This window comes from Choloepus didactylus, chromosome 2, assembly GCF_015220235.1.
Source record: "Choloepus didactylus isolate mChoDid1 chromosome 2, mChoDid1.pri, whole genome shotgun sequence".
In the NCBI taxonomy this organism is placed as follows: Eukaryota; Metazoa; Chordata; class Mammalia; order Pilosa; family Megalonychidae; genus Choloepus; species Choloepus didactylus.
Window position 1 is genome coordinate 150,811,183 of NC_051308.1, and position 13,710 is coordinate 150,824,892.

At 41.6% G+C, this 13,710-nt stretch overlaps 1 protein-coding gene across 2 annotated transcripts in view; it reads left to right on the forward strand.

Annotated features, from left to right (window-relative positions):
* The window catches only part of TGFBR3 (transforming growth factor beta receptor 3), a 189,756-nt gene that overhangs the window by 73,404 nt on the left and 102,642 nt on the right, over positions 1–13,710 (forward strand). For both annotated transcript variants that reach the window (XM_037826657.1, XM_037826658.1), the window contains one exon: positions 1,532–1,716. In XM_037826657.1, coding sequence (XP_037682585.1) covers positions 1,532–1,716 — 185 coding nt within the window. The remainder of the gene's footprint in view (positions 1–1,531; positions 1,717–13,710) is intronic.

Consider the following 13,710-nt stretch of genomic DNA (forward strand, 5'->3'; position numbering starts at 1 on the left):
AGATTAAGTATCCTTAGTTCTTGCTCCTCTTCTTGGATGTCTCTATCAATCCAGTCAATGAGAGATGAGGGCTAAGATGTAGTAGGATTGTATCTAACATCACTGTAGCAACCTATTTCCCATATTTAGTTCCCTAGAGCCAAATCCAAGTCCCCAGAATGGTGCTCTAACCACTAATCAGAGAGGGGGGAATCTTTCTTTTATGCTTAATGAATCATTTACTCATTTAGCAGGTCTTATCTGCTATATGCCAGGCACTGTGCTGGATGCTGAGGATACAAAGATAAGTAACCCACCGCCCTCAGGGAGGGTCACACTCAAGTGGCAAAGTCAGGTATATACACAGATATTTTGCAGGTGGTAAGTGAAACTGGAGACAGACAGAGGAAGAGCACCTCCGCCAGCTTGGACTTGATGGGATATTTGCTGTGGGTGTGGAATTAGAGGGGAATGGGGAGTGAGGGCAAAGGAAACAGCTTGAGTAAAGACATGGATTTGAAAGACATCATGGTATGTTTGGAGACCTTTAAGCCAGCTGGGGTGGCTGGAAAGATAGGTAAGGGCTAGATCAAGAAAGGTCTTGTGTACCTCCTTAAGGAGCTCAGACTTTATTCCATAGGCCTGCTGTTCTCGATGGAGAGGAAATGCCTGCAGAGATAGATGGGAAAGGCAGGCATTTGCATTTGGAACAAACTTATAGCTGAGCAGCCCAAGGTTAGGTGACCATGCTTATCTGGATGGTGGCTTGGAGAGCTTGAGACCTGAGGCTCATTTTTAGAAAGATCTGTAATTGCCTTAGGGACAAAAGACAACGAGGGCTGCAGGAAGTAGGGATGTGGAGGAGTGGCTGGATTTAGAATTTATGACATGATTAATTAGAGGAAGGGATAATGAAGAAGCAGGAGCCAAGTATGACCAGGGTTCTACTTTCTCTGCTCAAATAGAAAAAAAATTCTCCTCCTCTGGGAGGATTTTTCTAACATCTGGCTCAAACTATGCTGTACAGCTCTGGCCCCAGTTGCCTCTGTTCATTACATCTTGCTCTGTTTTGTTCTTAAGTTTGTTTTGCTTTCCATAAGGGGGAAATTTTAAAAGATAGGGACTATATTTTACACCTTTTGGGGGACAATTTTAGCTATTTGATATCATTTATGCATAATATTACTGAGACTTTAGGCAACTTATTCTATTTATCTCCGATTTTCTTCTAAGAAAGGAAGTAAGAAAAGAGTGCAAATGTCAAATGGGACATTTCCTCACCCAGAGGAACACATTGGTGACTTGTAAGCCTAAAAGGGAATTGTAAAAATCAAAGATGTATCAAAATCACCCAAAAGAAATATAAGAGATTGGGGTCTTAGGAGAATTTTTTTTTTTTTCTTTTTCTATTTAGTCCTGGAAATAACTTAGCTGGAAAGGCTCCCCTGGTGTGTTGGCGGTGGCTCAGTCACCCAGAGAGCCCCGTTTGAGACGGAGTGGTTCATGTTTATGATTGTTTCAGAGTGGTGCATGTTTATGATTCCTTCTGCAGGTCCAGAGCCCAGGGCCCGGTGTGAACTGTCGCCCGTCAATGCCTCCCATCCCATCCAGGCTTTGATGGAGAGCTTCACCGTCTTGTCAGGCTGTGCCAGCAGGGGCACCATGGGGCTGCCGCAGGAAGTGCACGTCCTGAATCTCCGCCCCGGGGACGAGAAGCTGGACCAGCTGCAGACAGAGGTAGGCGCAGCCGTCGGCCTTCCACCCAGCGCTCCTGAGCTTATAAAGACAGTTTTCTCAACAGAGAGTCCTCTCCTTCCGTGCCAGGGTTAAAGGATGTCATATTTGAACACCAGTGGGGAGGAGGAAACAATGTATGCTGGAGACAGATTTCAAATGATGGGCTGCTCTCCAGACTGGCCAATTTTAGAGTTTCTGTCTCTCTCTAGAGATTGCTGGGCTCTCCTTTCTTTGCCCTCATATTGGAAAGATTTTTTTTTTTTTTTTTTTAATTTCGTCTTTTAAATAGGGTTGTAGAAAAACAAAATAAGGTGCCATTTCTTCATAATTTTAAAATCTCCCACATGTCCTCCTGCCCTCTCTGCTTTCTTGGCTTTGTCATATGAACTTATTGCTCCTGCAGGATGAGTCAGGAAATGGAAGCACTCTATAATAAAGATGCCAGGACTTTGGACTTGCATGAAAAGCCCTCAGGGTGGTGCCTTATCACTGTTCAGGCAGCTTCTTGAAAATGGTTGTGGTCCTGGGGGTGATGGTGATGATAAGGATGAGAAAAGCTCACAGTTACTCAATATTTACTCTGTGCTTGGCACACTGACCCCAAGGGGCCCTATTATTATCTACATTTTTCAGATGAAGAAATGGATGCAGGGATAAATCACACACCCAAGGTCACTGTAAGAATGAAATGGTCTTCTCTGTTCTGCTGTTGGAGAAATGACCCAGAGAGTGGGTGAATGGTCATCCTACTTCTTTTAAGAGGATAGATTTCCCCACAAGATAGTGTGCAGTTGTCATTCTTTCTGGGTTTAAGCCTCTGTGTGTCAGAAATGTTATCAGTCAGGTGTTATCTCTCCAGGGAGAGAAAAACCACCCACAGTAAATCCTGATCACAGTGAAGTATAGGAAAACTAATGCAGAATGAAATCTATCTTTTCTTCTGGTTAAGAAAGTTAATTTCCAGAACCATTTGTTTGTGTGCTTCAACGTTCCTTTTTGGGGGAGTTAGGAATAGGAGAGGCAAACGGTCCAGAAGGAAAAGCAAACTGATTTTAATCTTGTGAAAGTGTGCAGAGTTGGCTCTTTTCAAAGACAGATCATCTAACCTTTTGAGCTACATTGGAAATTATTGTTAATACTCTTGGTTGCTTGCCATTGTTGCTGCAACACACATTTCAGCTCAGATTTCTTTATCCCCGTAATGCATCTTTAATTCTTAACTTATGAGGGAGAATTTGTGGTGGGAGGAAAAAGAGGAGGAAATGCAGTTCCTATGAAGCATTGCTGACTCCAGCAATTCTTTAGCAGCAATAATTACTCATTATATATATGCTTCTCTCAGAGGAACTAAGAAGGAAAAAGTCCAAGCTATTACAGAAGCAGCAATAGCAGAAAATTCTTGATGTTAAATTGTGCGGTACTGTTGATTCTGAAAATAGATTCAAGTAGGACTACCGAAGCAAAAGAAAAATATCTCAAGGAATGACAGCAGAACTCTCCCACACTTGTGTTTACTAGGTTAGATCAAAATGAAATTTATTTCAGGACATGGCAGTACTGAGGATTCATAAAATAAGCTTGACGTTAAGGGGTGTCGTGTGTTCAGTGAGGAGAAAAGGAGTTTGTGGACGATAGTCTCTGAAAACTTGTTTAACACAATCTGAACATTCTTCTTCTTCCTTGAATATTTGGATAATACATGTATGATTTGGGTTAATGATTTCACCTGAGGAAAGCTACATTATTTTCTTCTCTGGGGACCCTTAAGAATTGGATGGTGTTGTTCAGTCCTGTTTGAAAACAAGATGATGGGGTAAATGGTCTTTGTAAAATCCATTTGGCCCTGAGTTGCTCTCATATAGTAAACCTTGGAGTCTTTTGTATATACAGTGTGAGTAGAGGACGATGTGAGAATGGGGACATAACAAAGAGATAATGAAGGAGAGCTTACTTACGGGTGGTAAGAAGGAGGTGTTAAGATTTCTCCCTCCCTCTTCGATATGTGACTGGAGATATATTTCTACAGCTGTGCAGTTTTAAAAAACTGTCAGAACCATATGATCCAGCAATTCCACCCCTAAGTGTATACCCAAGAGAAATGTGAACATGCTGGTCAATGAATATGCCTAGTGGCATTATTCATGATAGCCAAAAAGTAGAAACAGCTCCACTGTCCATCAGCTAGCTGATGGATGGATAAGTAAAATGTGGTATATCCAGGCAATAGAATATTGTTTGGCAATAAAAAGGAATGAAGTACTGATACACGCCACAACATGGATGAAACTCAGAAACATTAAGCAGAGTGAACGAAGCCAGTCACGAAACACTACATGTTGCACGATTCCATTTATATAAAATGCCTGGAATAGGGAAATTATTATAGAGACAGAAGTAGATTAGTGGTTGCCTAGCCTGGAGGGTAGGTGTGCAGGGAATTGGGGGTTGACTGCTAATGGGTATGGGGTGCCTTTTGCAGGAATGGAAATATTCTAAAATTAGATTGTGGAAATGCTTGCACAACCCTGTGACTATACCAAAAAAACTTGAGTTGTATACTTTAATAGGGTGAATTTTATGGTATTCAAATCATATTTCAATAAAGTTGTTTTTTTAAAAAATCATTTGACCTGCCAACATTCTAATCAGCCCATAAAGTTTACCTTGGCTTGATTTATTTTGTTACCAAGATTGCTTCCTCCTCCAACCTAAACTCACCCAACTCTTTTTGCTGTTCTCAGTGGATAACTTGATTTTTATGGATATGCCATTATGTGGTCTATTTGAAAATCACAGTTCATCTGTTTCTCTAGGGTAATAGTGGGAGGAGCAGAGATGGCCTTTGTGTACATCTCTACCAAATATAAAGTGCAAATATTTTTCAAAATGAAGTGATAAATGTGTTGCTTACAGATTAGCAAAAGAATTGCCACACTGGCTCCAAGCCATAATTGACTTTAACTCTGATGAGCACAGTAGTTGTTTTTCTCCGTCATTCTTAAATGGGAGGGAATTACTAAATCAACCCTGTTTCCCCCCTTGACTTGTTATTGGTGCAGGATCAGCATTAAAAGCTATAATAAATCATCCCTTCTTTAACATTTTACTAAATTCCTACCTCCCAGGTGCCTTAACATTCTTTCAGCCGAGGAGAGCTTTCTTATTTTCCTGTATTGAGGAGGTGACAGAGTCTGCACCTGGAAGTAATAACTATAGCAGGTTGACAAGATTTGGGAAAACAGTTATGCTTAAGTTAGACAAACAGTTTTATAGGCCGGCAGAGAATTTGTATCAGTAACACTCTTGCTACAGTAATGCATAAAAAGCCTTCTGCACCAAAGCACTGTTTGCTGTTGGCTCACCCGTGGGTTCTCATCAGGACAGCATAGACTTAGGTTTGTACTTTTCATCTTAGACCATACTTCTCATTTGTAATCATCAGTTTTGGAAACAACAGCCTTGGAAGCGAACAGGCAGCTGGAAAAAGACTCTGATGGGGGAGGGCAGAAGAGAGTAAACAGCTCTGAGAGATCAGATTTGCCTTTTATTATAAGTGGGACCAGTGTCATTTTCATCACTGGAAAAACAAGCTCCTAAGCCTTTTGACTTAAAAGCACACTGTATACTTTCCCTCCTGTTAGAATGAAGAGGTTGATTTCTCAGGAGGTTTCCTGATTCCTGCCAAGAGTTACAGCACTATCAGAGGCTTGTTTACAGTCACATACTTTCATTAGTTGCTGGAATGGCAAAAATTTTGTTTCCTATCATCTAAGTTTTAACTTGTGACATTTTTAAGTAGTGGTGTGTCTTTTCTATTTTTTACCTATCCAATGTTTGCTTACTATGAACAGCTGCTGAGGGTAAGCCCCTAGTTAGCCATTACATATGTGTATAAAAGATATGGACGTTTAAATCTACGTATTTGTTTTGACATTAAAGGAGGGACTGTTCATGGCAGTGCTAGTGATTGGCTATAGCGGTGGAGTGAGAATTGGGAGGCTCCATTGTCATGGGAAGGGGGCCAGGTTTAATAATTACACTTGTCAGAAAGCTGCATAACTTTCCATATGCATTTGCTTATTCTATGCCTTATTCCAAAGAAAAGGGCTTCGGATGGGCTTATAACAAAGGATGTGCCAATGGTGTAAATAAAAATACAAAATGTGTACCAAAGAAAAGTGAAGAGTGCTATCTTAGTTTGCCTAAGCTACTATCACAAATACCACACAATGAGTTGGTTTAAACAATGGAAATTTATTGGCTTGTGGTTTTTAGGCTAGGAAAAATCCAAAATCTAGGCATCAGCAAGATATGCTTTCTCCTTGAAGACTGTAGTGTTTTGGTGCTTGTTGCCAGCAATCTTTGGGTTCCTTGGCTTTCCTGTCATGGTGGTGTCTTCTCCTCTATCTCCCAGATTCCCCCAGACTTCCTGCTTCTGGCTCTTTATAAGGCCTCCAGCAATCTGGATTAAGACCCACCATCATTCAGTGGGGCTACATCTTCAAGGGGTTCTGTTTACAATGGGTTCAACCCACAGGAATGCGGATTAAGTATAAGAACATGTCTAAATTGGCATACATAATTCAGTCTACCACAGGCTGCCTTCTGGACCCCCAAAAGACATGTTCTTCCCACATGCCACATACATTCACCCATCCTAATATCCCAAGAGCCTTTGGTCATTTCAGCTATAATTCTAAGTCCAGTGTCTCATTGGAATCAGATACGGGTATGGTCTGTCCTGGAGCAAAATTCCTCTCTTGTCAGTGGACCTGTGAAACCTAGAAAAGAAGTTATCTGATTCCAAAATACAATGCTGGGACAGGCAAACTTTCCCAGAACACCCAGCCATAGACCTTACTCTCTTCGAACTTTGGGGCTGAACTCTCCCCAGTTCAGGGTGGGAGCCCACCCCCTCCTTTGGGAGGGGCGGACCTGCTCTTCCCATGCATGGGTGACCACTTCTTGGATGAGGAGATCTCCTGAGTCAAGACCTCTGCTTCCATGGTTCTGCCCTTGAAGTCATTCTTCCTTCAATTCATCCCTTTTCTGTCCCTTTCTTTCCAAGATGGCAGTGCTTCTGGTCATAGAGGAGTCTCAAAAATCATATTGGCTTTGTGTGTAGTTCAAGGGAGTTTGATCATCAGACAAAAGGATTTTCCATAGACCCTTCCTGGATAACTTCATTTCCAGTCTTGACTTCTCCTGAGATGTCTGATTAGCAGAAGGCTGTTCAGCTAAACCCTTGCACAGAGCAGTGTTGTCTGAGAACTCGCATCCCAGAACCTCAGGGAAGTCCCTGATGGAGCTGCTTTCTGGCCCTAGTCCTAGAGCATACCATCTGGACAGGCTGAGGATTTTCCAAATTATCAATTGCTGATTCCTTTGTGCATACAAGTTCAGTTCTCAGTTTATCCCTTTCCCTTCACATTTTACTATAAGCAGCAAGGAGAAACCAGGATGTACTTTCCACACTTAGTTTGGAAATCTCCTCAGCTATATATCCAAATTCATCACTGTTCTGCCTTCCATCTGACATCCGAACACACTTTTGCCAAGTTCCCTGCCACTTTATAACAAGGATTGCCTTTCTTCCAGTTTCCAATAACACATTGATCATTCCCTTTTAGGCCCCCTTGGAAGTACCTTTAATATCCATATTTGTACCAACAGTCCCTTCAAAGCAATCTAGACCTTTTCTGTCAAGTGCCTCGTAATTCATCCATTCCTTTACCCATTCCCTAATTGTAAAGCCAGTTCCACATTTGTTGGTATTTGTAATAGCAGCACTCCCCTTTCTGGGACCAAAAAGTGTCTTAGTGTGCCTGAGCCGTTATCACAGATACCACATAATGGGTTGGCTCAAATAATGGAATTTATTGGCTCACAGTTTTGAGGCTAGGAGAGGTCCTAAATCTAGATATTGGCAATGCTTGCTTTTCCCGCAAAGACTGTAGTGTTTTGGTGCTGGATGTCGACAATCCTTGGAATCCCTCAGCTTTCCTGTCATGTGGCAATGTCTCTTCCTTTCTCTACCTGGTCCCCCCTGACTTCCAGCTGCTTTAGAAGGCTTCCAGCCATCTGCATTAAGCCCCTACCCTCATTCAGTGGGGCCCACACCTTAATTAAAATCGGTATCTTCCATAGGTCCTATTTACATGAATTCACACCCACATGAATGTGGATTAAGATTAAGAGCATGTCTAAATTGAGGGCTCGTAATTCAGTCTACCACAAATGAAGTTTGTCAGCCAAATATGTTATGTAGTTGGTATGAATGATTGTGTTTGAAATTAGCTTCTTGGCAGGCAGGGCCAAGAGGAAAGTGTGGTAAATCACACATATGGCTCTAAGTCCCTTGTACTTTGTATCTTTTCTGTGGACTGTGGACTGTGACATAAAGTTGTCCCTTTCCTCGTTCTTTTTGAGGGCAGGAAAGACCACAGCAGGAAGGAGAAGGAAGCAAACATGTCTAAAAAGCTCACCGTTCTGTTGCCTCTTACCTCTAGTACCCCCCAAACCACAATAATAGTAACAACAGTGATGGTGATAAGTCCCTTCTGTACCAGGCCACGTGCCTGGCACTTGTAGTATGTCTGCCAGTCTGCACTGTTAGCCTGAAAGGAGGGAAGCTTGGTGGTTACCTTTTTCTTACAGAAGAGGAAAGCAAGCTTAATGGAGGTTGTAGGATCAGGCAGTGAGTTGCAGGGCTGGGCTCTGAGTGGTGTCTGTTGTCCTGTGCAGCCCAGACTTTCTCCATGCTTCCAGGTTGCTTCGCTTTTACTTTGTTCAAGGCCAGAAAACCTGCCAAGCAAGCCCCTTTGGGGGCTTTTGTTAGACAAACAGCAGATCTTCCAGTGAGGGGGTTTGGGTTTCATGCATAGGCTTGTGATAGCTCTTTCCAGTCTTTAGAGCCCCTTTTCACCCCCTTTCTTGCAGCTTTGGGGCAGTATTAGGTGTATGTGGCAGTGTCTCTTTTTAATTTTCACGGTTTAGGGTTATCACACCAAATATCAGTAATTATGAAATGCACAGCTGAACTCTGGAGCCACCGTGATCTATGTGGCTGTTAATCCTTACACTAAATGCCCCCAGCCAAGCAGGGCTTTTGTGCTCTTGTCTGTTTTCCCTAGTCAGTCACTCACTTCCAGGATAAGGCTTTCAGGTGCCTGCATGAAAGTAACTCACCTGCCCTCTGCACATAATTGACTGCTTCTTGTAACCAAATGTATTTTAACTGTGTGATAAGAGAGAACTAACACACTGAAGAATTCTTTCTACTATGAATGAAATGGAAGAGCTTCAGTGTATGGACTTTGCCATCTGACTTTTTGCTTATTTTGACAGTTCAAGAATTTTGGAGATACCTACCTACCTACCTACCTACCTACCGTTTTATATGTAGTCTCCCCCCTGTCCATCAAGTTTTTACAGTATCAATAGCTGGATGAGTTCTCTTTCCTCTCTCAGTTATCAGAATATGGACAGAATAATGCCTGGGGGGAATAGGTGTGTATCTTACCTTTACCCATCACTACTAAGAGAACTGATACAGAGTTCCAAGGCTGGCTTTTGAGGGTACATATTGAAAGCCAAAGCATCAAATGACACCAGCAAAGTGACTAAATTCCTTTTCTGTCTTGGGACATTTTTTTTTTTTCCTTGCTGTTACTCATGAATGACTTACCAATGCTAATCCTGTGCATATGCAGAATTAAAAAAACTCAAGCTATTTATGCTTGAGAGATCTTATATACAGTATTTACTAAGCAAGTGTCAAAGTAAACCTCTCACATACAAACATTCTGTATTGGTGATATTGAGTTACTAAACAAATTCCTTCCATGTATAAACACTGACTGATGTTTGTTTGAAAAGAGGTTGTCCTGGAAGTCACCCCAGCCTGACAGAGGTAGGAAAGACTACCTCTGAACTGACCATTTTGCCACAGACCTACAACAGATGTAGTAGAAAGTTACACAAATGACATGGCATTTCTCCAAAGCATTTGTCTTTCTTTCATTCATTTGAGTGTTGCTGTGGAAATTACTTCATTAACTTCAAAGGCAACTGAATTGGACTATCACATGGAATTGGAGGAAACTCACATCATTTAAAAAGAGTTGCCCCATAATGTACAGATAACCAGTGCAGTTTAAATGATGACACCTTGACAGGCAGCTTGAAAGGGCCTGACTGGACAGAGGAGCTGGGTGGGGGACAACAAGGCCATAAGACAAGCCGGCTGTTGTAACAGAGGATGAGGCAGGCCGATTAATACTGGCCAACTAGTTAAAGGATGGCTTCTAAGAGTTGGCTTGTAAACCTCAGCAGTTTGACCAGTGAGTACATTGTAGTGATTTTAACCAAGAAGCTTAACACACTGGAAATGTTCCCTGGCTCTGTGGTGCCCTCCTCCCTGCCCTTCCTCCCCCTCCCAACCCAAGCACAGAAATGCTGACTTTGGGGAGCAGTTTAATAGACATCTGGAATTTTGATGAAATGCTCTATCTTTCAATTTTGAGTTCCTTTGGCCTTTAAAGATTGATTATGTTGGTCAAAAGTACTAGTGCTTCAGAGAAGCAAATAGGTTTGGGGTGCGGAGAATAATTTTAAATCGTTGCCAAATCTTCAGATTTTCAGTATGGATTTTTTGCTCATTTTTGGAGCAAATATTTTTGTTTGTTATAGGAATTTGCAGAGAGCAGCCTGGTGCTCAATAAAAATACTGTAATTGCGAGGGATGGCATCAGTGATTTTTTTTTCGCTGATAATCCATGTTACTTGGCATTATATCAGGGCATGTAATTTCCATTATCAGTGATCTAAATAACTGATGGGATTTTAACCACATGCAAAATGAAGCATTGAAGGAAAATCTCATTGGGGAGAGGAATTCAATATGCAACAACAGCTCACTCTCACATAAAGAACTCTCCAAAAAGCCAGCCTTGGAAGTTTAGAAAAAGTGAAAGCAGGAATCAGAAAGGTAATAGTAAAACCCAGGATGCAAACTAAAAAGCTAAGTTTTTACCAAGACGCTGGTTTGCCACATTGTTTAAACCCCATCATTTATGACAGTAATGCTCAGATGCTGTTAAATTGCACTAGCAAAGAGGGACGGTGCCTGGCTGAACTCCGCCATTTTAGCATGAGGTAATGCTGGGTTGTGTTCTATACTGGCCGGAAGCTGACAGATTGAAAGCCTCTCATAATGTTGCCTCGTCTCCAGGATGGAAGAGAGACTGCCCTGACCCCTTTTAAAATTTGTCCAGCAGCGATATTTTCCAACCAGTATGGTGTTTGGCTTTTATGGAGGTTAGGGTTACAACCCTGACCTTTCTTATTGTTGCCATGGTAACTTCCCTTGAATTTTTTTATTGAATAACTTCCTGAAATTGTTGTTAGAAGATGTTTCTACAAGAGTACCTCTACATTTGAAAGGAAGTCTTCTTACTCTTAGAACTTTTGGGGAGAATTTTTTAAAAACTCAATAGACCAAAATAAGGAGCACGTCTACAAATGTGAGGCCCAGATGTGCTGACTGGGCAAACGTCCAGTTTGTGTGTACAGAGTATCCAATTCTTCAATTTGTACTTCCTTGTTTCCATTGCTTATCTGTTATCTTGATATTTTTGTTTGAGAATACAAGGAAATTTACTGTTAATAAGTACTTCTGATTTAAGAACTCAAATTCTGCAGAAGTATGTATTGTATTGCTTTCAATTATTCTCCTCACTCCTTAGTATTTTCCTAAGTACTTCTGTATCAATCATTCCCATGTTTAGTTATTCTAATTTTCTTTCTCTCATGATGAAGAGACTAAGTATGAACTTGGTTCTGTTGATCCCCTCTGGGCACCATCTGATTTCTCTTTTCCTTTAATATTCCACTTTTTCCTTTCATATTCTACTTCTTGAATGAGTGAATGTCTGTGTGCCCCCCTTTCCCTTCTTTCCTTTCTGCAGCCTGCCTTCTGCTCTCCTGAGCTTAAGCCTGGGAAGTCACTGATGCCCTTTTGATCAACTCAAGGAATGATGGAACTGGAAAGGTGCCTTGGAGACAGTCTGTCCCTACCTATAGGAGATCAGACCCAGGGATAAAGTGGTGACTTGTCTGCTATCGAACAAGAAGTTGGTGCCAGAGACGGACTAGAACGCAGGGACCCCAGTTCCTATCCAGAATTCTTTCTACCCCGTTACCTTTTTCTCACTTTTTCTCCTCCTCACCTTTTGCTGCCTCCAGTGCTGTCAAGCGGCCCATCTTTCTGGCATCCCTTTCTTGGTTTCTGGATGCTGTATTAGCCGGTCTTGTTCTCCATCAGCATTGCTGTCTGTTTTTCTGTTTCTTTCCCAGCTGCTCTTTTTTCCTCTTCAGAGGGTGTTGACTGAGGTTCAGTCCTTGGCCCTCTGTTTTCCTTTGTCTCCTCTTCTTGAGGTGACTTGTCTGTTCTTAGGATTTTGGTTGTCACCTCTATGCTGATAACTTCCCAAACTTTTTCTGAGCTTCTCCATGAAGCTCTAGTCAGGTCTCTAAAGCTCCCACCCTCTTGGGTTCTACCTCAATCTCCATGTGCCTGAGAGGTGCTATAGAGAAGTGACTATCGATATGGCTCATCTGGAAGCAGAGCTGGGGATTAATCTCAGCTCTGTCACTTCCCAAGCACATAACACTGGGTTAGTTACTTAGTAACTAGCTCTGATTTCCTCATCTTTAGAGGGTTTCCTCCCTTTAGAGGGTTCAGAGAGGATTGAGAGATATCTCTTTGGCACTTAAAACATGTGCCTGGCACCCAGTATACACGCAAGTATAGTAGTTTTATTATCTCTAAAATGTAATTTAAAAACTTTCCTAAACTAGGTTTTCTTCCTACTCCAGTCCTGATTTATCAGTCCAACTGCCCTGTCCGATCCATCTTGGAACCTCTGAATCATCTTGGCTTGACCCATCTCCTTCAAACTCTATATATTTGGTTGATCACCAAGTTTTGTTGGTATTTCTTTCTGAATCTTTGTTTTCTTTTGAATCTCTGTTTCTCTCCATTTACCCTGCAGCCTCCTTAACCATTCCTGGGTTGCTAAAACAGGTTCCTGGGACTGGCATCTTCAGCTTTAGACTGATTCCTTCAGTCTAGCTTGTGACCCCTTCACAAAACCAGTCTCTAAATAATTTATTCATTTGTTCATTCATTCACTGACTCATTCAGTGAGTTATTTCTTGAGAACCTACTGTGCATTAGAGAGACATTTGTGTTAGAATCTTATTCATCTTTGTATCTCCAGCACCTATTGGGGGTTGAGGGAGAATAATTTTAATACAGATTAACAAACAATATGACTAATATATTTAAAAAGAATTTGTAGGAGCCCAACAGAGGAGTGGCAGTCCTTCCTGGAGGTGAAGCAGAGATTCTCAGAAGAGATAGTATTTAATGGACGGCTTGAAAGTCAAATAGAAGTTTGCTGGGAGGCCTCAGTACACACAGAAGGAAGAGCAGAAACCAAGTGTAGAAGCAGGGTCTTCCATGTACACTGTTTGGCTGGCAAACTATGGCTTATGGGCTAAATCCTGCCAACTGCCTTTTTTTGATTTTTAAATAGCTTTATTGAGATATAATTTGCATGCCATAAAATTCATCCATTTAAAATGTACAAGTCAGTGGTTTTTGATATTTTAGTATATTTACAGAGTTGTGCAACCATCATCATAATCTTATTTTAGAATATTTTCATCACCCCCAATAGAAACCTTCTCTCCATTAGCAATCACTACCCATTCCCTATGCTCCCCATTACCACCACCCCCACCACCTCCCAAAGCCCTAGGCAACCACTAATCCACTTTCTTTCTCTGTAGACTTGCGTATTCTGGACATTTCATATAAATGGAATCATGCAATATGTGGTCTTTTGTGACTAGTTTCGTTCGCTTAGCATAATGTCTCATCCAGTAGCATTTGACGTTCATCCATTGTGTAGCATGTGTCATATTCCA